The sequence below is a fragment of the Parastagonospora nodorum genome, assembly GCF_000146915.1.
Source record: "Parastagonospora nodorum SN15 chromosome Unknown scaffold_19, whole genome shotgun sequence".
Taxonomy (NCBI): domain Eukaryota; kingdom Fungi; phylum Ascomycota; class Dothideomycetes; order Pleosporales; family Phaeosphaeriaceae; genus Parastagonospora; species Parastagonospora nodorum.
The window spans coordinates 730,596-753,837 of NW_001884567.1; the positions used below are offsets into that span (position 1 = coordinate 730,596).

The 23,242-nt window shown below is 53.5% G+C and overlaps 10 protein-coding genes across 10 annotated transcripts; 3 read left to right on the top strand and 7 right to left on the bottom strand.

Annotated features, from left to right (window-relative positions):
- Positions 1 to 140: 140 nt before the first annotated feature.
- On the bottom strand, positions 141 to 1,007 carry SNOG_11612 (hypothetical protein; the record flags this gene model as incomplete). Its single annotated transcript, XM_001801799.1, has 2 exons — positions 141 to 612; positions 664 to 1,007. The coding sequence occupies 2 exons, from the start codon at positions 1,005 to 1,007 to the stop codon at positions 141 to 143; spliced, it is 816 nt and encodes a 271-aa protein (XP_001801851.1).
- Position 1,008: 1 nt separating this feature from the next.
- SNOG_11613 (hypothetical protein) lies at positions 1,009 to 1,278 on the top strand (the record flags this gene model as incomplete). Its single annotated transcript, XM_001801800.1, has 2 exons — positions 1,009 to 1,036; positions 1,124 to 1,278. The coding sequence occupies 2 exons, from the start codon at positions 1,009 to 1,011 to the stop codon at positions 1,276 to 1,278; spliced, it is 183 nt and encodes a 60-aa protein (XP_001801852.1).
- Positions 1,279 to 1,508: 230 nt separating this feature from the next.
- Positions 1,509 to 2,872, bottom strand: SNOG_11614 (hypothetical protein; the record flags this gene model as incomplete). The annotated part of the gene is given in 8 exon segments (XM_001801801.1): positions 1,509 to 1,576; positions 1,621 to 1,810; positions 1,860 to 2,078; positions 2,127 to 2,198; positions 2,246 to 2,291; positions 2,308 to 2,531; positions 2,562 to 2,781; positions 2,834 to 2,872. The coding sequence occupies 8 exon segments, from the start codon at positions 2,870 to 2,872 to the stop codon at positions 1,525 to 1,527; spliced, it is 1,062 nt and encodes a 353-aa protein (XP_001801853.1). The 3' UTR covers positions 1,509 to 1,524.
- A 351-nt stretch (positions 2,873 to 3,223) lies between these two features.
- On the bottom strand, positions 3,224 to 4,544 carry SNOG_11615 (hypothetical protein; the record flags this gene model as incomplete). Its single annotated transcript, XM_001801802.1, has 3 exons — positions 3,224 to 3,523; positions 3,553 to 3,880; positions 3,940 to 4,544. 3 exons carry the CDS (start codon positions 4,542 to 4,544, stop codon positions 3,224 to 3,226), a joined length of 1,233 nt encoding a protein of 410 aa, XP_001801854.1.
- A 636-nt stretch (positions 4,545 to 5,180) lies between these two features.
- Positions 5,181 to 7,060, bottom strand: SNOG_11616 (hypothetical protein; the record flags this gene model as incomplete). The annotated part of the gene is made up of 2 exons (XM_001801803.1): positions 5,181 to 6,844; positions 6,877 to 7,060. 2 exons carry the CDS (start codon positions 7,058 to 7,060, stop codon positions 5,181 to 5,183), a joined length of 1,848 nt encoding a protein of 615 aa, XP_001801855.1.
- A 960-nt stretch (positions 7,061 to 8,020) lies between these two features.
- Positions 8,021 to 11,237, top strand: SNOG_11617 (hypothetical protein; the record flags this gene model as incomplete). Its single annotated transcript, XM_001801804.1, has 2 exons — positions 8,021 to 10,282; positions 10,530 to 11,237. The coding sequence occupies 2 exons, from the start codon at positions 8,021 to 8,023 to the stop codon at positions 11,235 to 11,237; spliced, it is 2,970 nt and encodes a 989-aa protein (XP_001801856.1).
- A 505-nt stretch (positions 11,238 to 11,742) lies between these two features.
- SNOG_11618 (hypothetical protein) lies at positions 11,743 to 16,096 on the bottom strand (the record flags this gene model as incomplete). Its single annotated transcript, XM_001801805.1, has 5 exons — positions 11,743 to 12,857; positions 12,930 to 12,972; positions 13,004 to 14,583; positions 14,776 to 15,436; positions 15,893 to 16,096. 5 exons carry the CDS (start codon positions 16,094 to 16,096, stop codon positions 11,743 to 11,745), a joined length of 3,603 nt encoding a protein of 1,200 aa, XP_001801857.1.
- Positions 16,097 to 17,738: 1,642 nt separating this feature from the next.
- Positions 17,739 to 18,583, bottom strand: SNOG_11619 (hypothetical protein; the record flags this gene model as incomplete). Its single annotated transcript, XM_001801806.1, has 2 exons — positions 17,739 to 17,972; positions 18,026 to 18,583. The coding sequence occupies 2 exons, from the start codon at positions 18,581 to 18,583 to the stop codon at positions 17,739 to 17,741; spliced, it is 792 nt and encodes a 263-aa protein (XP_001801858.1).
- Positions 18,584 to 19,253: 670 nt separating this feature from the next.
- On the bottom strand, positions 19,254 to 19,893 carry SNOG_11620 (hypothetical protein; the record flags this gene model as incomplete). Its single annotated transcript, XM_001801807.1, has 2 exons — positions 19,254 to 19,419; positions 19,475 to 19,893. 2 exons carry the CDS (start codon positions 19,891 to 19,893, stop codon positions 19,254 to 19,256), a joined length of 585 nt encoding a protein of 194 aa, XP_001801859.1.
- A 335-nt stretch (positions 19,894 to 20,228) lies between these two features.
- Positions 20,229 to 22,014, top strand: SNOG_11621 (hypothetical protein; the record flags this gene model as incomplete). The annotated part of the gene is made up of 4 exons (XM_001801808.1): positions 20,229 to 20,393; positions 20,447 to 20,573; positions 20,821 to 21,463; positions 21,515 to 22,014. 4 exons carry the CDS (start codon positions 20,229 to 20,231, stop codon positions 21,903 to 21,905), a joined length of 1,326 nt encoding a protein of 441 aa, XP_001801860.1. The 3' UTR covers positions 21,906 to 22,014.
- Between the last annotated feature and the right edge of the window lie 1,228 nt (positions 22,015 to 23,242).

Sequence of the window (23,242 nt, forward strand, 5' to 3'; positions counted from 1 at the left end):
CCACCATGGGTATCCAGACACCTTGGTGTTGTCCAGCGTCCCTGTGAACTTCGCTGGCCTTTTCTGTAAGAACGACTGCACTCCCTCGGTGTTATCACTACACGTTGTTAGCGCTTGCAATCATTCGGGGCTTCGACCACTTACGGCGATCCAAAGAGCTCATAGATGACCCTGCTGTCTAGCAAATGCTGTGCCTCCGGATTCCCCGCATCTCTGTACATGAGCTCCTTCATGAGATATGTCGATACACTGCTTGTGTTCTTGACCACATCCTCAGCAACCTCGAGTGCCTTCGGAAGCACATCTTCAGGCTTGTCCACTAGCTCGCTGAACAGGCCGTCCCAGACCTTGTCGCTCGCCAGGTATGTCGCACCTGTTGTAACGGCCTTCATCGCACGACTGTGTCCGACAAGTCGTGGAAGGAAGAAGGACGAACACGCTTCCATGATGAGGCCGCGGCGCGAGAACACAAAGCCAATCTTCGCATCCTTGTACGCGATACGGATGTTCATGGGCAGCGTCATTGTGATGCCGATTCCAACAGCACTACCCTGCAAGGCGCCGATGGTAGGCTTGCGACAGTGGAATATCGAGAGTGTTACTCGGCCCCCGCTATCACCTTTTATCAGCATGGCTATCCATATAGTTTACCGCATAACATACCCATCGCGATGATCCTGCACCCTCTCCGCATCCTCACCAAACGTCCCCTGCCCAAATCCAGCATCTAGATCCGCTCCAGCGCAGAAAATGCGCCCGGTACCTGTGACTACGATGCACTTTACGCGCTCGTCCACGTCGAACATGGCATATGCGGCTTCAATCTCCTCGCGCATTGTGTCTGTGAAGGCATTGTAGTTCTTGGGGCGGTAGAGTGTGAGGATAATGACAGAAGGCTCTTTTTCATGGTGTCGCGTCTGGATTTGCGTGAATTTAAGGTCGTTGTACGAGGAGGGAAGGGTGATGTCGGGCTTGTGGCAGGGAGACTGGTGGCCGCGAGAAGGCATGATGGGCTGCTCGAACGATGGCGCAAAGGGTAAGTAAGCGATTAGTAGTGAGCGGTCAATAACGTATCGATTAAAAGCTGTTTCCAGACTTCACATATGAAGCTGGGCCTAAATAGCCTACATGGCTGTGCAGCAGCGTACTGAGCGCAGTGCGGAGAAGCAGGACCTCGGCAGCGCGTTTGTCGACGTCGAAGGGTTCGGCTTGGCTGCAGCGACCAGCCAATGGGGAAAGTACTCAAATGTGCAACTTAACGAAGTCACCACTCTGTAAGTGGTATGAACTCTCGGAGCTAGCACGGGCGGCTTCTCACTCGTCATTGGGAAGGCGCCGTGTTGATGGAGAGCTTTAGCTATTAACATTACAACATCAGCTTCGACTCTATATCATCCAGTCTCCCGGCGAAACAACAAAATTCGTCATATAACGTTGATAAGTGCACACCACATGCTCTCGTAAATCGATCCCCGTCGTGTTACGATATAAATTTCCGTCATCCAGATTCAGACCTTCTCGGGATCATTGATACCACCGTTGGTAATGATATACGTCGCCTCCTTCTCTGGCATATCTGTAACATGGTAAGCATGGGTACTTCGAAGCCATGGTGCCCACATACCTGGAGAGTCCTGGATCTTTGCCACACGCTCCTCGCCACGGCCCTTGCGAAGCAAGATGCGGGTAGCTGACGCGTGAGCGAGGATGTGACCCCCGACAGGCTTGCGACCGTCTGCACCAGCGAAAAGAGCGCTTGCTCCCGGATCGCTCTGCACCTGGTTGGTCAAGAGGACGGCAACATTGAACTCTGTGTGGTATTAGTAATGGCCGTATGCCGTGGATCTGACTCTACCGACCTTCAGCGACGTGGGTCAACTTCGACAGGAACTGATTGAGCTTCTGCTGGCGCTCATTCAGCTCGCCACGGCCCGTGTAATCGACTCGAAAGAGCGCCATGATGCTGTCGATAATAAGGAGGCGGTACTCGTTGCCGACAAAGAACTCGGCAACCTTGTTCAGGAGCTCCATTTGGTGCTCAGAGTTGACGGCACGAGCGTATGTGATGTTGTCTTGCGCTATACGTTGTAAGGAGACGAGATAGTATTGATATAAAAAGCACTCACTGGTCTCTGGATCGACACCAAATCGCTCAGCGATCTGAGCGATTCTCTCCGGTCTGAAGGTACCTTCCGTATCTGCGAAGCAAGGTTAGAACAGTCGTGGGACGATGAGCGCCACATACCAATATAGGCCACCTTGCCCTCAGCTCCGCCCATATCTTTTGGTAGCTGCGCGATGACTGACATAGTATGGGACATCTGCGTCTTTCCACAACGGAACTCGCCGAAGACCTCGCTGATGCTCATAGTCTGGAAGCCACTTCAAAGTGTAAGCAATCATAATCTTGAGGCGCAATGAAGCATGCACCCACCCTCCCAGGATGGTGTCGAGTTGTTTGCTTCCAGTCGAAATCTTGAGCACACGCTTGCGCTGCTGGCCGAGTTCATGTGCGGTCTGAAAGCCGCCTCCTGCAGGCTGAAGGTTTCGTCAGTGTTGACCAGAGTGTAAGGCGAGGGAAATGGTCACCTGGCACTTGGTAATCGCGTCCTTGACCTTGTCCACCTTGATCTCACTGAAGCCTTTAATCTTGAGCAGGTTACGACGAGTGGCCGAATGCACTGAAGCAATCGTGTAGTAGCCGTTGGCTTTCAGCTTCGCAATGTCAACAGCACCGATGCCATGTGCTTGGATCGCATCGATGTCGACAATGAAGCTGTCCTGTTGCGGTTCGTCAATTCAAGTTCGTGACAGGAAATGAGGTAGCATATACATCACCCGAGTCGTCGCTCGCAACTGAGGAAGGTGCCATGATCGAGAATTGGGTGGAAAGAGCTGTCGCAGAGAGGTGCACTGATAATACAATATGACCCGAGAGAAGAGGGAAGATCTAAGAGTGCAGAATAGTCGAGCAGAAGAAAAGGTGAGGAAGCGGAAGAGAAGGTTGCAAGAGTGAGATTTGGAAGAAAGAGCGATGTTGAGCCACGCTAAGTGCGTGAGCACGTGCGGGTGCTTTGGAAGGAAGGCACGACGGGTGTAGCATCAACCAGACCGAACGTTTGCGCAAATCTTCCCGAATAGACAAACAACTTCTGTGAGTAATGTGGTAGTCCTCTCCGCCACTACCTAATTAACCCCCCAGCATGAAGCGCACTGAGTCTTTCTAGGACAAGGCCAAGGCACACCACCTTTCCCAGGTTATCATTCTTCTTTGGGCGATATAATAGTAGCATGGGCGTTCTCTTGCTGAGATCTCCTCAGGATTCACATCGTGTCCGGCTGGATGTTCACTGATGATCTCTTGTGCTCTACCTTTACTAGTGGCAAGTTTGAACAAGGTCTCAAAGGCCTTCATGCCCTCTAATTCAAGTGGGATTTCATCGCATCGTTTCGAGGTTGGTGACCCATCTGACAGATATTTCTCCTTTACACGCGCCCTGGCCCTCATGTTTCCGGCCTCACCCTACCCCTCCCCTCTCTCATTCTCTCGACCCTCTTCCTATCCTCCTCAAATCGTCTCCTCAGGCCCATTTCCACTTCCTTCCTCTTCTCGCGATTCTGGAATCGGTAGAAATCGTCTTTGACCGCGTTCTTCTTCTTCCTGGCCTCGAGCTCTTCCTTCTTCTTTTCTGCATCCTCGATGCGTGCGGGCCCTGCGCGACCGCCGCGTGTGACGGTGACGAAGCCCTCTTCGTCGGGCACAGAGCGTGCCGTCTTTCGATGTTTGTTGCGTAGAGTCTCGAGGGTGTTAAATTGCGAGAGGTAAGCGTTGAGAGAGTTTTGGAGGGATGTGGGAGTCGGGTAGGTAAGTATGTTGTGTCTGCGGTATCCTGGTGTTTGCGTTAGTTTTGAGCAAGACGGCGCATTTGGTGTCTAAACATACGTTCAACGCCCAGAGCTGCATTACCGCTCTTCCAACGTATGCTCTTACTATCCTTGACAGCCTTGTATATCTCCTTCATGGCGCCCCTGGCACTCATCTTGTCGACGAAGATAACGACTGCTCCACTGCCGCTTCGTCGTAACTCGCCCGGCCATATTGAAGGCAACGCACTCTCTGCGTCTTCCACCACGCCTTCGGCGACAAGAGCCTCCTCATTGCGCTTCCTCTTCTTTCCCCGCTTCTCTCCGTCTTCGTTTCCAGGCTTGTCTGTCTTCCACCGCTTGTGCATCGGTTGTGCTGGTATGGGTGCATCAAACTCCACGCGCTCGACCATTGAGCCACCAAGCTGCTCGGCAAACAGCGCCCGCATATTGCTTTCTGTCGCATCGATCGGTACATTCGCGATGAATAGACTTCGTCCATCGGTCGCAGTTGGTACGCTTGGCGCATGTGGTTTAACGTAGATGTAATGTCTCGCATCCTTGCATTGCTCGGGTAGGCTGAACGAGGTGGGAAGCACGAGTTCGAGAACCGTGAAGTCTGCGACAGTCTTCGGGACATGCTTTGTAGCCTTGGTCTTGGTGGCCTTTTCGGGAGCCATGGCGCGTGAGGATTGGAATACGCTCAGGTAATATGACCTAGCCGCAGGTGCGATTTCAGGCTGGGTAAGCGACTGGCTAATTACGGGACGCTCGTTGGGCGGAGGCGGGTTTGGAACATGTGTGTAAGGTTGGGTGGGACTTTCACAAAGTTGGAGATCCCAAAATTTCTGCAGGGATGGCACGTCCCCCCCAAGTGCGACCTCAGGACTGCGCTATTGCGCATTCGCAAGTCTCATGGAGCGATTCAACAAGCGCTTGTCTTCTTCTGGGTTGTGATAGAAACTTTGAAATGCCACATGGGTTATTCTTACATGTCTCGCCGAGAACAGACGCCGTTCCGTCAAGTCAGCAAAGAGGCTGTAAGCAAATCAATACTCACGTATTTCGCATGCATGATGGGATTTGAGACCCGTGGTGCATTTACTTTACATATTTAAAGATACTACTTTTACTAATACTACGCAAGCTGTCGTCCTGACAGCGCAAGAATTTGATGATGCATAATGGGGAATCGAACGTCAAAGAAGGCGTAAGCCATGCGCAAATGTTTAAATGTTTATAGCAGTCGTGATTCGTAAGTGACAAACCTCGGGAAATTGGTCGTCAAGTCAGTAGGACTTAGCCGGCCGTCAAGTTCACTCGAAACTGCCTGGGACAGTCTTAAGAGGAGAAGGTGGGGAAGATTGCAGGTAATCTTTCTTCTCCACCCTCTTCTCGGCCTCGGGTGATGCTTCGTTCGAGAGCTTATCTTCAACGTGGTCAAGGTTGGCGCCTTCGACAGATGACAAGGAAGATGTCGAGTCACCGTGTCTGAGAGACGGGGTAGAGATGGGGCTTTGCTTCTCGGCAGCAAGCGATTGCCCGTTGGTAGCATCGTGCGCACGCTCGCTCGAAGCTTCTGAGGCGGTAGAAATTCGATTGGGACGGTGTGGACTTCTAATAGGAAGCTGCGGGGGCATCGGCTTCGCGACCTGCACGACGCGGGCACGGGTAACGACTTGAGGTGCAGCAGCCTGGTGGACTTCATGAATAATAACAGGCTCTTCTTCCTCCTCATCCTCGTCTCCCTCGTCATCGTCGTCCGAGCCGACCTCGTTAGATGCCTTCGGGTCGGTTGTGTTCAATCCTTGCGACTCGGCTATCGCCCTTTCCAGAATCTTCTCCGCTTCAGTCTTCTCTGCTGGCGGTTCAGTCACTTCCACCTTTGGCTGCAGGGTCTCGATTATCGGAGGCGTCGGTAGGCGAGCTATGCTCTGTCTCGGTGGCAGCGTGGGTGGCATTTTCTTGGGTGGTGGGGGCAGATCGTCGGTCTGTGTGCTCGTGTCCATCATAATACTCGGTGTGCGTGGTTCGAGCACACTGCTGATAGTGCTAGTGCGCCAGCTAGATCTTCTGCTCATAGCTATGCTCGATCGGTTGTCCATGCTTCTCCTGAATGTCGCGTATATTGGGCTTGTCGGGCTTGGCTTGAACTCGAATTGCTCACTTGTCGGCCTCTTGTGCGTGCCTGCTTCCTTGATTTCGAAACCAGCGTCCTGTAGCGCTAGCACGCCAAACGGATCGGGGTCTTCCTTCGCAGGGATACCGAAAGCTTTGTCGTCTGGCGCTGTGACCTCGTAATCCGCGGGTGGTGCTTCGTCCGGTATTAGAGACTCGTCCACATCCGTGTCGCCTTGAGCAGCTTTGAGAGTCTCCATCAATCTCCGGACTTCGTACGGAGCGTGGCGGACCTTCCCGGCCAAGATGTCTTTGACCCCGATGCGCTCGCCATAGAAGCGCTCGTTCTCGTCTGTCCGTTCGATGACGATGGTACCGTCGAGCTGTAGACCCGCATAGAAGCCGCGCGACTTGATGTACGTAAATAGGGGCGACTGGCGTTTGTGCAGTTCGGTGTCGAGGATTCCACCGACTCCAGCAGGACCAGCTACTGCACTGATCTCCCCACCCAGTGTGCACCGGATGGACTGGAATGCTTCGAGCGCCTTGTCCGAGTTTATGACGATGACACAGTCGTAGATGTCGACCCCTACAAGAAACCCAACACCAACCGTGTGCATCATTATGCCGCTTGGTGGTGACCAGGTGCCATCTGGTTTCCTGGCAACGAGAACGCCGGCGCCGCCTGACCCGCTGACCCAGAGGCCGGTTCGCATAGTCGTGAATATGCAAAGGCCTTTTGCGTTCTTGATTACAGTGGTCGGGATCTTTTTGAGTACTCGCTGTTTTCCCTTTGGAATGCCCTCGACCGGCGGGCGGTCTTCTTCTTGGTAGTATCCATCCTCTGCACTAGAGTCAGAGACTACGACAGCACAATGCGAGCGGTCAACTTACTGCAGAAACTCTTCAAGATACGCGCAGCCTTGTCGGACTCGATGTCGAGCGTTGTTGGCCAGAATGCTTCAGAGCCGATCTTGTTGGACAGGCGGTTGACAGGCGCACCCAGTTTGTCGACCAGGTTGTAGACCTTGTCAAAGCCGACCTTGGAGTTCTCTTTGGTCTTGGACCAGAAGGCCATGGCGGTCACTGTGGGGGTGTGCGCGGGCGCAGCAGGCTTCAGGAGCGCAGAGGATGTGGAACAGCCGGAAGGCTACTAGACATTGGGGACAAAGGACATAGATGTACAATGGCTCGCACGACACCAGCGGCAAAGGACGAGTGACGGTGCGGAAGCAGCGGGTACAGCAAGACCTGACCTGACCTGACCTGGCCGAGCCGGTAGCAGCGGGATGCACCGTTTTGGACTTGGGCCAGAGGTGTCAGCTGGTTGAGCTGGTCGAGGCTGATGAATCGCAAAGGCAAAGACGCCGTCCCAGTGACCAGTCGAGCAGCACGGGTACCTTAATAATAACCCTGGCGCCATTACGCAGTAGCGCACCCTTGTGCAAGCTGCTGCAAGCGACGGGGGGGAACTGGTGACGACGCGATATCGAATTCATTATAGAGGGCATGGCGGGGGACTAGAGTCGGCTCTGATAGGCACTACCAGCAGGTTTTGTCGCCCCATTCGCTGCTGGCCTGCGCATTCCTCGCCGATCCAGGAACGGGGCGCTGAAAGACGGGCAAAAACGAATGCAAAGAGGCTTGCAAGTGCGGTGCTAGACAGATATGGCGAGGCAGCAGCACGTGGCGGTGCAATATAGTATAGATTGCAGGTGGATGTCTGGTCTGGGGTGTGCATGGGCTTGCTGCTTGCTGACTCTCTGCCGCCGACGGACAAAAGTTGTTCCTGGCAATGGGATGCGCGCCAAGGTTCCCTACGCGTCGCCCGACCTGTCGCGAAGTTTATGTCTTGCGCCCACGACAACAACGGCACCTGCCCAATTCCCCAACGCATTCCTGGTGTTCCACGGCATTGATGAAGGACTGCGCGCTCATTTGGACATAGAAGCCGGAAATTGCAGTGCCCTTTCCTTTGCTCTGGCCCCGACCCAGCCCACCGACGGCCAGCTAGCAGCCGCGCAGTACCACAGCAGCAATGTTTCGCTCAGGCGTGCACTCGTCCACGCCGCCGAGGTCGCAGTCCAACTCCCGCTACTCGCATCGCGGCGACCCATCGACGACGCCCGCAGGGCCACCGCCCGACAGGTCCTTTGGGCCCTCGTCGACACCCGCCGGCCCGCCTCCAAATGCGGGCCCCTTGTTCGGAAGCAACAAGCCTACCTTTGCTCCGAGCACCAACTTCAGCTTCAGCAACGCCTTCCCAAGCTCGCCGCCCAAGCATGGCCAGCTTGAGGGCTTTGGCCTAGGGGCAATTGGCACGTCCAACTCAGGCAGGCCTGCAGCACAACGAGGGCGCACCATCTCAGGCGGCGGCTTCAGCACTGGCTTCCAGGTACCCAGCAGCTCGCCCCCGCCCGACGATGACGCAGAGGGCGAGTACGACGAAGACATGGACGAGGAAGAATATGAGGATGACGAAGACTACGACTCGGACGAGGCAGAGCAGCTGGCAGCCCAACGACGCGCGAGAACACAGAACCGGCTCTCGCAATCGGCCATGTCAAGAACCAGCGCCAACGACCTAGAGCGAGAACCGACAATAGTGCGGGCAGGCGCAAAGCAGACCAACTTCGACTTCCTCGCCATTGCCAAAGGTCTAACGCCGCCCATCAGCCGCATCACTTTGCAGGAACCCGACCACGTCATTCTCGAGACGGAGCGCCTAGTCGAGAAGGTGCATGAGTCGCTTGATTCCGACACGCCGGACAGGCGGACCGAGGTATTGGGGCAGGTCGCTAAGGAGCTGGTGTCGCTGTGGCAGACAGCAGGGAAGTCAAAGGGAGGCTTGTCGTCCAGCCAGTCTGGAGGCGCGACCACTCTGGGCGCTGCAAGTAAGCTTGCAAGTCTGTTGCTGACCCTCCACCATCCGCCACCGACCGCTCAGAATCAGCGCACTTCCGCGCTGTCCCTCGTGCCGTCGCGACCCGATTCGAGACAATACAAGCCGGTCCCCAAGATACTGCTAGATTGGCTAAACGGCACGTACCCAGATGTGTCCGAAGTTCAACTCGTGCTGAAGGAAACGCATGGCTACTCGAGGCATCCATCTTACTGGGAGGGCGTGCAAGCTGCCGCTGTCCGGGGCAATTTCCAGCAGTGTCTGCAGTTGCTACAGGGCGCCAACCTTGAGTTCGCTGCGACAGCCCAAGAAGACGGTCTGGGAGATTCAGGTTATAGCGGATCTCATCTTCGGCATGCGAATGAAGCAGTACGCGCAGCGACTGACCTGCTGCGCGAGTGTCCAGCGCTTGCCTCGGAAGATTGGGATGTAAAGGGCCATGATTGGACCATTTTTCGCCAACGCGTACAGCAAGCGTACATGGCTCTGCAAGACTTTGCAGAAGGAGATAGCGCCAGCCGAAATGCCGTATCACAGTCGTTCACAGCCTCTCATTTCGGCATCTCACAGTCGCAAGCCAATTTTGGACTCAGCGTAGCCAGCCGCAAAGCCGAGAGTAAGGTACCGTGGTCGATATATGAAAACCTGCAGAGGTTATACAAGCTTCTGGCTGGCAATGAAGGAGAGATACTAAACATAGCGGCGGACTGGATCGAGGCCGTATTGACGCTGACGATTTGGTGGAACGGCGAAGAGGAAGAAGCAGATCAGGGCAGCCTTGCAGCCACTCGCCGCTCAATCATGCGATCCCAGCGAGTACGCTCCGTCGATATCACACCTGTCAAAGCATATTGCCAGCGCTTGTCTGCCTCATTGGCAATGGTGATTGCGAACAGTGACGAAGACTTCAGTGTCAATGTCACAGACCGCTTTGAAGTAGGACTTGCTTGCGTAGTGGATGACAATATCGAGGGAATACTACAGATCCTGAGTGGTTGGTCACTTCCTGTAGCTGCAGCGGTCGCAGAGCTCGCAAGCGCTGGCGAGTGGTTCCTGCGCGCTGACGGCATCATGGACCATTTTGACCAAAGCGACCTAATGGTATTGAGCTACACTGAGCAACAACGGACAGGTGTGAGCAAGGATGACTTCCTGGTCGCATATGCCAAGCTGTTAGCGACAAAAGGACAGCTCAAAGACCAACATGGTCAAGCATCAAAGGAAGGCTGGGAAATCGCCGTTCAGGTATTAGGACGACTTGATGATAGCATAACAGCCAGTGGACGTATTCAGCAGATCCTCAACGAGCTTCCGCTCGAATCGTCCATTCGTGTTGACAAGATCACCCGACTCTGTCATGAGCTTGGTCTAGCGCAACATGCCTTGACCATAGCCCAGGTATGTCATCCATTCACACAACCGCAAGCTCTTTTGTTAACGATGTCAGAAATATGCCGACCATCTCCGAACGAACACCCAAAATTACGGCGACACCCTGTTATACTACGCTCGCGCCCATAACACCCCCAAAGTTCAGGAAGTATTACGAGTCCTAGTCGCCCACTGCCTGATAAAATCCATCGCCTTCCCACCTCCACATGAACTTGACGAGTCTCTCAACTCACTCATCACATCTCCCAAGCAGACCCTTACCAACCTTGCAAGTATCGACTCTGAAGCCGCAACAATGCTCTCCAATCACCTCAGCGGCTACGCGACGATCCGCAGATTCTACGATCTCCGAGATGAAGAAGTCCTCATGAAGGAAGGCGAATATCCAGCCCACCGACCCATGGCCCGTAAACGCGCCGCGGCAAGTGCGCTCAGTGTCATAATTGCGAGCGCAGCATCAAGTATCCGCGGTGGCCTATACGACCCCGAGATTGAAACCGTGGTTCCAGTCGATCTCATCCTACCACTTCTTGGCGAAACTCTGGTCTTCGTCAACCAACCGAAACGCACCTTCACGCTTCGACACCTATATAATCTTCTAGCTGCAATTGAAGACTTCGAAACTGCACCGAGCATGATACGGACGCAGTGCGAAGAAGTACTGTCAACCACATTGTCAGCTGCACACGATTCACAACACAATCTGCAGAAGTCAACATCCAACCTGACGACTGCCTCCAGCCAGTTCTCGCTAATTGAGTTTGGTTCGACAGATGGACAGAGCACTGAAAGTTCTGCTATGCTGACCAAGGGTGGTGGTGTTGACGAGAGCAAGCGCGGTTGGGATTGGAGACGTGGATTCTACAAAGGCGCAAATGGTGGGGATCTAATTAGGGTGCTGAGGCTTGGTGTTGCGAGGGAGATTGGAAGAGCTTTCGCGGACGGAGAAGTCAAGGCTTAGGAAGCCGTGATACCATAATTGTATGAATAGTAACAAAAGTGCGTACGAGGTGCTGGCGTCGAGATCAATAGCGACAGAAAAGCGCTATGCTCCTGCACAATGGCTCCTCAGTCTGCTCCTTGTGGTTGTGATATATTCATGTCCATTGTGGCACAGTGACCACCTGTGGTTCCATGAAACACGATGGACTGCCCAAATAGCTTCTACTCACAGTATAGCCTAGAGGTACTCGCAAATTCCACTGCTCTGGAAGAATCACTCTGTTGCCGCGTACAGCTTGGGAATCACTGCAGAAGTAACTAGAAGGTATGAAGCTTGTTGAGCGTTGTTGGCCTGTCTGTAGATTGTGCGTGGGTACGAAGTAGACTAGATAGGAACAATGTAACGAAGGAAGCACGAATGAACATGAACGATGAAAACTTGATTGCTATGTAAATCCGTCAATCCCATACCGTTCTCTCCATGGCGGTACGTGATGCGCCGACAGGCCTATCAACAACTACACCTAGCTTGCTGCATTTGCATCACCACAAACCAACCCCTTTCCACTTCCCTTCGCGTTCGGATCCCCATCTCTCAACCTCCCATTCCTACTACCATGCCTATCTAGCTGCCCACTTGACTTGATATCTCGCCTGCCATCAACGTCGTTCGACGCGAGCAAGGCCTTGCTGTTGCAATTGTGCGTTCCTCCGTCGACGGTGAGACGCTTGTCGCCGTCTGTGCATGTGCAGGTTGTAAAGACGGGGAAGTTGCCTAGCTTGTCGCTAGTTATGGGTGACTTGCCACTCGTGGCTGAGGATGCAACGGCGTTGTCGGTCTGTAGAATTGTCTGGGCGGCTTCTGTGCCGTCTCCGATGCCGTCGCCTTCTTTCCTGATCCATTGCAAGTCGCGCAGAGGCTCCGTTCGAAGCGAACTGCTATTCTTATCCGTGACAGTGGCTGCATCCGGGCGAAGTCGATTTTCCGTGCTGGCAGCGATTGCGTCAGGAGCTAGGAGCGAGTTGTAAGAAGGCATCTCCTTCATGCCGGGCTGTATGCCTTTGAGCGTCTCGGGTTTGCTATGTGCCTTCTCCCATACTAGGAGAGGCAAGCCTTGAGGGAAGGTCTGTGATGCCTTGAGCGAGTTGCACTCCCAGTACATCTGTTCTTGGCCGAGATGTAGGAAGCGGTGACTCAGTAGCCGCTCTTGTAATGCCCACGCCCGAGTATCCCATGCAAATCCGGAATCGCTCTCTGCAAGTGCTTTCCTGAATTCTTCTACCCCATTCTCGATGGCATCCAGTACGATCGTCAGGGCCGCATTGCGGAACACGGATGCCATGTTGGCACACTCTTCTCGCCTGCTTTCCTCTGCATCTTGTATGACACATAGGGAGTCGGTCCATATGTACCGGTATCCAAGGTCTTGTGCTGCAGTGATCGCAGTATTGAGTGCACCGGATAGTGTTGAGAGAGGTATTCCCAACTGCATAGCCTCCAGGTCAGCAGTTGTCAGGCTTGTATGCGACTCGTTCCACAAATGGCTCAGCGCGACATAGTCCACCGACTCGGCCAGTGATTTGATCGATGCGCTATCGACAATGCGAACGCAGGACGTTCCTTCCTCTGGTCTGATGTCTACTAGTCGTGTAGGTAGGGTCTTCGATCCACTTAGCCCTGAGTGACTGCAGGCTCCGTGTCCGTGCAAACATTGTTCAAGCCAGGCCTGAGCACCGGGCTTATCGTTGCCGAGCTGTAGTAGCAATGCCACTACACTGATTCACTTGGTCGCGGCAATCTTTGTCGTCCTCGTGGATTAGCATCTCTACCATGGACAGCTCTTCTTGAGGACCAGGGTAAGCTGCCTTGTCGTTTGGCCAGCTGAGACAGCAAGGTGCAGGGGTAAATACCAAGGTCAGTGACGAAGCATTCGGTCGTTCAGCCGGTTGACGCTGTAGCATCGCTTGGAGTGTGCACGCAATAGTCCTCTCTGGTGCGGATGTAGCGTTCTCGAGTACTAATGCAAGCCTGTTTTGGAGACCTGACACGTCTTGCCAGTAGTACTTGCCGGTTCTTCCACTAAACTCGCTGCGGAGACTCGTCCACTTGGGGTTGCTCTCGCCGAACGGTATGGACGCCATCTCGGCGAATACACAGCCAAGACTCCAAATATCGGCAGCTGATGTACGAGACGTTCGATGGAATCCCCCGAACACCTCGGGTGCGACGTACTGGCGTGTTAATGGCTGAGGTCTGCCTTCGCAAATATCGTCCGATGTACTGATGCCGAAGTCGCAAAGTACCACATGAGGGAATTCTCCGTCACCTTCAACAATGAGGATGTTCTGCGGCTTGATGTCCAAGTGCTTAACGACAGGTCGCTGCTCGTGAAGGTACCGTACTGAGGAAGCCAGACAACCAAACATCTTTGTGATGATTTGACTGAAGTTGCCAGGCTTTGCGTGTGTGAAGCGCTCTAGCCATAGCGATAATGTGGTATCCGCAATCGGCGAGAGTAGTATGGACAGCTTGTCTCCCTGGGAATAGGCTCCAAGAAAGCGGATTACGTGAGGGTGGCGTAACTTCTGTAGTACGTTGACCTCTTTCCTCAGCTCCTCAACAGCAGCTGGGTCGCGATTCTTTAGCGTCTTTCGACCGAGGCGTAGTTTTGTTCCGCGGTGTACAACTTCGTCGACCGTACTGAAGCCACCCGATCCGAGGAATCTGACGCTCAGGAATGATTGTGAGTTGATTGGGATGAGCTGGAGCACCTTAGGCTCGACTGGCATGGAGTCCGAAGACTGATATTCCTGCCGGACCACAAGTGTTCCTGCCCCGGTAGTAATGGCATCGTTTGTAGACTTTGGTCCATCGAAAAGTGACACCGGGCGGTCTTGCTTCGCAAACGTTAAGGATCTGGAGACAGCATCTCGGGCCAAAGGACCTGCGTCGTGTTCCGCTGTCGCATCGAGCTCGTGAATTGAGGATGATCGCTGTTGTGGTGGCTCTGATCTGCAGCGCATGCGCTGATCGCTCGTTGGTTTAATGATAGGTTGTTGTGCGTAATACACTTGACTTCCAGCCTCGCTTTCACTAAGTCGTGAAAGCTGGAACTGGAAGTAGCTGCCTTGAGATCCTGAACCGTTTCCGCCATCGTTGTGGCCGCCACTACCATAGTACTGTGAGTCGGAGCCACCTCTAGGAACACGAGGCGGTGGTTGGTGGGGCTTGCTGCTGTCAGAGTCGTCGTCGCTTGGTCGATCATCGTCATCATCGTTGGTGTTGTCATTAGAGCCGTCATTGGTTTCGCCATCATCCCAGTCGAGCATACACTTGCCCTTCTTGAAATGGTCTGCGATGTGGTCTATGCGGTCTTGCCTCGATTCGAAACGATGCCTGCAAAACCCACATCGTCGTGGAAATTCTGTCTCAGAACATACGACACTTGCCTCTTGGTAGTCTTCGCAGTTTATGCCCGGATGGATGTTACGAAAATGTTGGGCGAAATGGTACTTTCTGTAACACGGTTTGACGTTTTCTGTGCCGGTGCTCTTACACAGGTTGCATACCCATGATTTGCACGGGTAGCCTTCCTCTTCATTTCTCTTCCAGTCGCACTTGCGGCCGTAACGCTTGCCACACTTTCTTGTACACTGATATATTTTGCTCGGATCTCGGCTAAGAAGGGAAAGGTCGTCTGTAGGCGCGCAGCGCGACTTCCTGCCGCCACGAAGAGTATTGGATGATTGGCTGATTTTGGCAGTCTCTTGCATAGGGCTCACATCTGAGTTTGTTGTGATGGATCCCTGGTTGCTCTCATCGAAAGGTAGCTGTGGTACTTGAACGAGACTCGTGGCGTGCTCATCCCAAAACTGGTTCGACTGGGGAAGCGAAGTCTGTGATCGATAGGCGGAATCCCCCTGGCTGGTGTTCATGCCTTGCTTCATGAGCCGGCCAAACCAATGCCGAATAGCGTCCGCAGGCTCGCCTGTAAGCTGGCTCAAAGAATCGATATGTCGATCACTAGGCAGAATGGCATATTTGTTGAACCACATTGCGCACATGTCAGCAGCTTCGTCGGAAATACCGAACTCGATAGAAGAAGCTGCAGGTGTTGATTGCATGTCTTGGGCCCATGTCGCAGCAGGCGTAGGGAAGAGTGTGAAATCGGAGATTGATTCGTGACGCTTGGTTTGAGGCAAGTCCTCAACATCGAGCTGTAATGGCCGCTTACCAAGACTGAAGGATGTCTGGGGCTGATATAACGAATCGAAAGAGCTGCTGTGCCATGCTGAAGAACTCCCCGAAGCGTTATCAGAGCACTGTGAGGTTGTCAGCGGCCCGTACTAAGTCAGCTAGACTGGTTCACGTACAAGACCATGCTGCAGATCTGGTGTAAGCTGCCCATCCCATACTGAAGCACTTCCTGAAGTGCTATCCAAAGGCTATGAACAAGTCAGTCGCGGGCCAAGAGTTGCACGACTACATGTTATCAACTGCGACGGGGGTCGCAACAGCAGGCCGCCCTTCCAACAAGCTGAAGCTGTACACATGGTCTTTCCGTTGCACTCAAAACCTGGCTAAGCTGTGTGCAGCTCCAGAGTATTGGTTCGATGGCACCGCAATGTTCATTTCCCCTCGTAGTTGACAACCTCCAGGAAGGGTGCACTTACAAGGCCTTGCTGGATGTCATAACATGTGGGTGTCTGCTGAGGAAACATTGCCAGTGGGTCCACAAAGGTTGTGGTCGTGTCGATGCCCTCGTCACCAAAGAAGAAGCCGTTCGAGGTTTCACCCTCATTGGGCTTCGGGAACACGGTGCTGAAATCCATGTTCATGTCAAAGGCGAATCCGGCCGCGCCCTGGTGCGAGTCCATTATTACTATGGTCACGTACGAAGTGTAAAGGGCGTTCACGATTAGAAATCAGGACAGAGATGCCTGTAGGAACTCCGAGAAATGAGTAAGTATGAGGAAGATGTGTGAACGATCCAAGAGCCTGAGGCCGGGCCGTGTTTTAGATCAGGGCGCATCTACATTCGTGTCGGATTACTTTTACGGAGTCATTCTTCGAAGGGCTGTGCTACTGAGTAAGAAGGGCGACGGGTTGGTAGTTCCTTGACCGGTGTGGATGGCCGTAGACAGTTTTGGTAGGTGGCTTCCGCTGATCATCTACCCCAGGCTGTATTAGCGTCGATGACATAGCATCGAGGTTGTATCTAGTGTCCCTCTTCCATCACGCACCAATCTCGTGTGATGCCTTGTTCAATGATCAAGGATGATGAACAAGTCCCAGGAGAATAGCAATCAGGCCAATTTTCTGCGGGCATGTTATCTCGTACGTGCTGCAGAGTAATATGCTTTCGAAAGACGATACTGATCGGTATATCGAGACGAGAGTCAGCGCTAAGACAAACCTCTCTATTAGCGCCCTTTTCTTCGCGGGTCCCACAGCCGACGCAGCTAATCACATGTGAAGAGTGCGCTGCGCCACGAACCACAACTCAGCTCCCCAAGCCTCCTGTGAGTCAAACAGCTCCTGCAGCTCTTAACCAGGTGTCCCAAGCCAGCTACGAGACCGCTCGCTTGAGTCGACCATCTCCGCAATATGTCTAACCACAGTAGGTGGCGCGATGGTCCATCCACGGTTGTCTGATTGCAGATCCTGGCAAGTACTCGTAGCACGGCCATGATCCTCGAGGTGTTCAAACCGTCAAGCTCTGGGTTGGTCTTTCGATCGCTTGAGGCTGGTGCACAACATAGGAGGCCCGTATCCAGGCAGGTTAGATAGGAAGTGCTTGGATCGAGCAGGTGTCAGGTATCCCGAACAATGTCTTGAGATATGCACTAATTAGTTTGCCGTCAACCTATCATTATCCATCGGTGATGAGAGCAAGTTTTGTTCATGAGTATATACATAACTGTGCTACTACAGCTGCTAGGTTGTATTTTTTGGAGTGCCACTTTCTGTAGCCTTGTGGAAAGTACCATGTAGTTGGCGACTACAGTTAGCTACTCTCGTGTACATATGTACCACTTCCATAGAGGACTACTATAACGTGCGATATAGGATGAACACCTACATACACACCTGCAACAATAGATGCCATGATAGCTTAGCCTACTCAGCAGTCCATTAGTGACGAGCCAGAAGGCATTTTAGCACCATTTGATCGCTGATTTCCGCAGTATCCTCATACAAGCGCACATATACTGAATCAGTTTCTGGAATATGCTTAACAAGGTTGGAAATCTAAGCGAGCAACACGCGGTCTTGCCGAATTTGCTCTCGAAGCCTGAAGTAGATACGTGGTTCGAGTCCGTGAAGCGACTGACCAACCGGGTCCTGTGGAATCACTGCTCAAAATGTAGGTCGTGAATCGACTCAAGTTCATACTTTGCCGCTGTGTACGGGCAAAGGAATACTGAAAATTATGTATGTGAAGTGGCTTGACATTAACATATGCGAAGATGCGGAAATAGCGTTCAAACCTCATTTTGGTTGAACGGCTCCAGCACTTCACCAAGGGCGTGGTCCAGGAATGATGTAGTCCGGATGCTCATTCGATTCGTGAAGCGTTTTGTACGCAATCCCAAGCTCTGCTCCTGTATACAAGGCCCTAGCATCGACACCGCCTGTCACCGCCCTTGTTCCATTTCCAGTAACCTTTAGACTAAGGCACTGTGGATAAAATTCAGCCCCAACAGGCGAATAGGTCCCATTGCCTTTCGCAAGATGCGCTTGGTGAAGAGCCTAGTAATTTCGTCAGCCGTGCGTCCCGTATGTCCTCGTGCTAGAACACTCACAACTATTTCTGTTCTGAGCACGTACTCGGATGCCATCAATCCGTTTGGGATCTTGATGTTCCAACTACTATTGTCCATTCTTAGTTTGTCTGCAGCCCAAAGCCCCTCCGGAATGCTGTCATCTATCCACCCCATTTCGGCAATCTTCACAAACTTGAGCTCCCGCGCATCAGCATCTCTACAACTCCCATTGCATGGCGCAATGTAGTCCAAGACCGGGCCTTTGTGATTGTTCGGCCACGGTCCAGGTCCCCACCACTTCACCCTTACTGTCTCGCCCGCAGGGATAGAGGCGCTGATGTTGGCAGGCGAAGAGTTGTTGTTGCAGATGATGGAGTACGTATTAAGGTCGATGGGGTACAAGGGGCGACCGCCTTGACCGGTAGTGTACCAGCCCGGCGTGTTGTTGGGGTAGGGGACGGTATCGTAGTAGTTGGGATTGTAACCTGGATAGTGAGTGGATGGGTTGGGAGCCCAGATTTCGTCGACGTGTGAATGCGCGAGGACCGAGGTAGTGAGCAAGAGGATAAGAAGGGATGCACACATTGCGAGGGACATGGCGAGTGTTCGGGGTCGCGGCTCTTGCCAGACTCTGGAATGCGTCTCTATCCAGTTGCGAGGGTTGAAGATGTCGGCGGGTTATGTCGATGTTCGAGTGTCCTCTGTTCGACAGTAAGAATGCCTCCGTCCTCCCATTCAGGTAGCAGTTTGCACTGAAAGTCTCTCTCTATAGCTTTTATGATGAGCGTCCAGCTGTGGTTTCGTTGCTTCCTCGGTATCTGGCCATATCGTAAATTTGGTACTCGCTGTCGTACGGATCACCCAGGGCGATATATGTAGTTTCATCAGCAGCACGTCGTTATGATTGTTAGATTTGGCCCACGTCTCTATGTGGCACAAGACTCGCCAGATGATGCGTGAGTACTATACTTGCCATAGACCCATGTCGGGTTGCAGGGTTGCAGGGTGGGACCTTTATCCGGAAGCACGTGTTTGCCCGTCACCATAGTGTTTTGGTGAGACGTGAGAACAGTGCCAGGCTTGTCATGTTTCGAGAGTCTTGGCGGATATGAGTTGGTGTCGAACATAGCCTCTTGTGGAAATATTGGTCAATGCTTGTTAGTTACAACATGGGTACCTTGTGTTTGTCTAGTATCTGTCACGGCGTGGGTAGGTCAAAGCAGATGGTAAATTGTCTTATTACTTGTTGTACATAGCTGAGAGGCGTCTAAGCATGCCATACCCTTGATACAGCCTCAGTAATGCCCACGTCGTTGGTCTCGAATGAGTACAGAGCGACACCGAGGAGGAGGGTGCTGATGCGAAGAGCCCAATGGGCGGCGGCGCGCAGCTTGGGAATGCGCTTCTTGGGGAAGTAGTCAATGATGCACGATCTTTTCGTTGTTAGTCTAGAGGTCTCGTGCACGCAGGCGTGACCAGGATACGTACTCGAAGCCAATGTGTGAGTGGACGACCAACAGCGCACATAAGATGGAGTCGGTCACGGGGTTTAGCGATCCAGCAGCGAAGGGTGCGAGGGTCAGGGGAACGAGGCCAGCAGAGATGATGCGCTCAAAACTCCAGTGGTAGCTGCCGTGGGAGTAGTCTGGGTTCGGGACCGGCGTGGGGTCGTTGGTGGTGCCCTCGATCTTCTGGGGCAGCGGAGGCAGGATCTGGTTCCGCTGCGTGGCGTGAAAGGCGGCAATGCGCGTCGACGTGGGCATGGCAGAGCGCTGGAAGGCTGGTCGCAGCTGCTGGGCGAGCGGGCGGTTGAGGCTGGAGCTCGTGACAATCGACAGCGAGCGCTGCGAGGCGGCGGGGAGCTGGACGGCGTGCCTCAAGAGGCTCGGGCGCATGATTGAAGCCATTGCGCAGGTGTCGAGTATGGAGCGGACGGCGGACGGCGGACGGCGGACGGCGGGCAGCAAATAGCGCAGAGGTGGTGTCGAGACGCAGACGAGCTCGCCCCGGAATTCGCAGTTGCAAGCAAATGTCGTCAACCTCGGATCTGGATGCTGAGGATCGCTCAGGCCCTCATTGGTGAGCCCTCGCGGCCGGAACCGGGAACGACGTCACGTGACGGCAGATTTCGAACTTCGAACTCGATCGCCTGCAACCACGGCCAAGCTCCAGCTCGACGTACCTCATCCCACCCCCATCTCCGCCCCATCCCCCATTCCTTCCTGCACCGCGAGCAGACGCAATGGCTTCCCGGCGGCTCGCACTCAACCTGCAGCAGGGCATCCGCTCCCGCGCCGCCATCAACGCCGTCAAGGCCTCGAAGCAGTCGCCCTTGACACGAGGCCTGGCCACACCCGTCTCGTACGGCGCGAAGACGGAATCCACCACGCTGAAAAATGGCTTCACGGTACGCTGGACACTGCCCGCGCTCGCAGCACAGCAATTGACCCCATGACGCAGATCGCTACCGAGCACTCTCCGTGGGCCCAGACGTCGACGGTCGGTGTGTGGATCGATGCTGGCAGCCGCGCAGAGACGGACAAGACCAACGGAACTGCGCATTTCCTCGAGCACCTTGCCTTCAAAGGTTCGCAATTGCCCGTGGCTGTGCATGCAAGTGGAAGCTAATGCTCCGACTAGGGAACCCAGAAGCGCACCCAGCAGCAATTGGAGCTCGAGATTGAGAACATGGGCGGCCACCTGAACGCCTACACATCGGTACGTGCACCCGCGGCATGCCCCAATCACAGTCACGTGGCCTGCATACTGATGGCTTTGACAGCGCGAAAACACCGTCTACTACGCCAAGGCTTTCAACAACGACGTCCCCGCAGCCGTCGACATTCTCTCCGACATCCTCCAGAACTCCAAGCTCGAGACCCAGGCCATCGAGCGCGAGCGTGATGTCATTCTCCGCGAGCAGGAAGAGGTGGACAAGCAGCTCGAGGAGGTTGTTTTCGACCACCTGCACGCAACCGCTTTCCAGGGTCAGCCCCTCGGACGCACCATCCTCGGACCCAAGGAGAACATCCAGACCATCCAGCGCGCCGACCTCGAAAACTACATCAAGACCAACTACACCGCCGACCGCATGGTTCTTGTCGGTGCCGGTGGCATCCCCCACGAGCAACTGGTCGACCTCGCCGAGAAGCACTTCGCCAACCTGCCCTCAGAAGCTGTCGACTACTCCGCCAAGAGCGTCGTTGCCGAGCAGAAGCAGACCCCCGACTTTGTCGGCTCAGAGGTCAGACTACGAGACGACACCATGGCAACTGCCAACATTGCCATCGCCGTTGAGGGTGTTAGCTGGAGCGACCCCGACTACTTCACCGCACTGGTCACACAGGCTATTGTCGGCAACTGGGACCGCGCAATGGGCCAGTCTGCCTACCTCGGCAGCAAGCTCAGCAACTTTGTTTCACAGAACAACCTGGCCAACAGCTTCATGAGCTTCTCCACCAGTTACTCTGACACCGGGTACGTTCTAGTCTATCAAGCGCAACAAAAGTGTATGCTAACATAGCTCAGTCTCTGGGGTATCTACCTCACCACCTCCAACCTTACCAACATTGACGACCTCGTCCACTTCACTCTGCGCGAATGGACCCGCCTCACCATGAACGTCAGCTCTGCCGAAGTTGAGCGCGCCAAGGCTCAATTGAAGGCCTCCATCTTGCTTGCCCTAGATGGCACCACCGCCGTTGCCGAGGACATTGGTCGCCAGATCATCACCACCGGCCGCAGGTTATCGCCCGAGGAGGTTGAGCGCGTTGTCGGTGCCATTACTGAGAAGGACGTCATGGAATTTGCCAAGAAGAAGATTTGGGACAGGGACGTTGCCATCTCAGCTGTTGGACAAATCGAGGGTCTGCTCGACTACAACAGAATCAGGAATGACATGAGCAGAATGCTGTCATAAGCAGTTGGTGCAAGGTTGAGAAATTAGAGCTGTGTGAGCGTTGCGGCAATACTGTATTTTGTGTACACTTAGGCTGAATCTTATAAACAAGATTTCCTTTTATCTGGATAAAGAGACGTGTACATAAGAGTGAGGAATGAGGATTCTTGCAAAACGACATATGCACTCCGCACAACTGAACGTCAAAGTGATTGTCATCGTCTGTGAAATATAGCATTATACTTACGGCGAAGAAAGTTCGCAAATCAAGCATCCGGTAGGCCTGTCTACGCGGTTATCACAGCAAATGCTGAATGCATTGCTATAGCTGACATGGGAGGACAATGAATTCAATGTAGAAAAGACAGGGCTGTGGTGTTGTAAGAAAGGCATGCTAGTTTTAACGCCTTTAAAATGAATTGATGAACAGATTTGAAAGAACACGATGAAACGAAGAACGCTATGAGTTTCAGAAAAGTAAAGAATCGATGGTGTTGGAAGAGAGTAAGTTGTATGCAGGATGGCAGGGTGTCGGCTGGGAAAGATAATTACAAGATTGTGCGAAACACCTCAATTCTTCACGGATCAATGATGATGTATGAACATGAGCAATGTCAGAGTGTCTCGAACCATGCCCTGGAGTAATAAACCAGAGCAAGACTCGCAAAGCGATATGAACTTGCCATTACAGGACTGGGAGATGTTCCGGACGGCTATGCGCGAGAAGCTCTGAAGGTTTGAGATGAAGCACCTTTGAGGAATGGGCAGATAACCAGTCGATCTGTGACATGCGTGCATACAATGCGGTGAATGAACGTAGTTCAAAGTTCAGACCAAGACAACCTCGAGACGAACTCACAAGGCTGATCAGCATTAGTTCATCGGGTGTGCTTCACAGCTTGGCGGCAAGCGGTGACCTGGCGATGAGATGCAAAGTGCCAGAGTCAAGGTTGGAAAACATGCAAGGCGCTACCGGGCGCATGCGAGGTACACTTTCCTCAACGTGAACACATCAGGCCAAAGCTTGATCGCCTCTCCCCTGTACCAGCGGTGAGTCTTCGGGTACTCAACATCACCATCGTGATCCCACCACCCCTCGCCTAGCGCCAGGAATCTTCGCAGCAGCATCCGCACCAATCACCACCTCCATCCTGTGACAGACTAATTCCCGCGCCGCCCGCCTTCGCACGTGGCGACTATCACAATATGAAATCCCAGGCTGTTCGCCGTTTTCGCGGAAAATTCCGCGGTCATGCTGCATGCAGGCAAGTGTGTCAACATTTTCTGGTTCGGACATCAATCGGGGTTGGAGATTGAGCTTTGCACCCAAAATCAATCACGAGGCGAAGGTCGAAGTG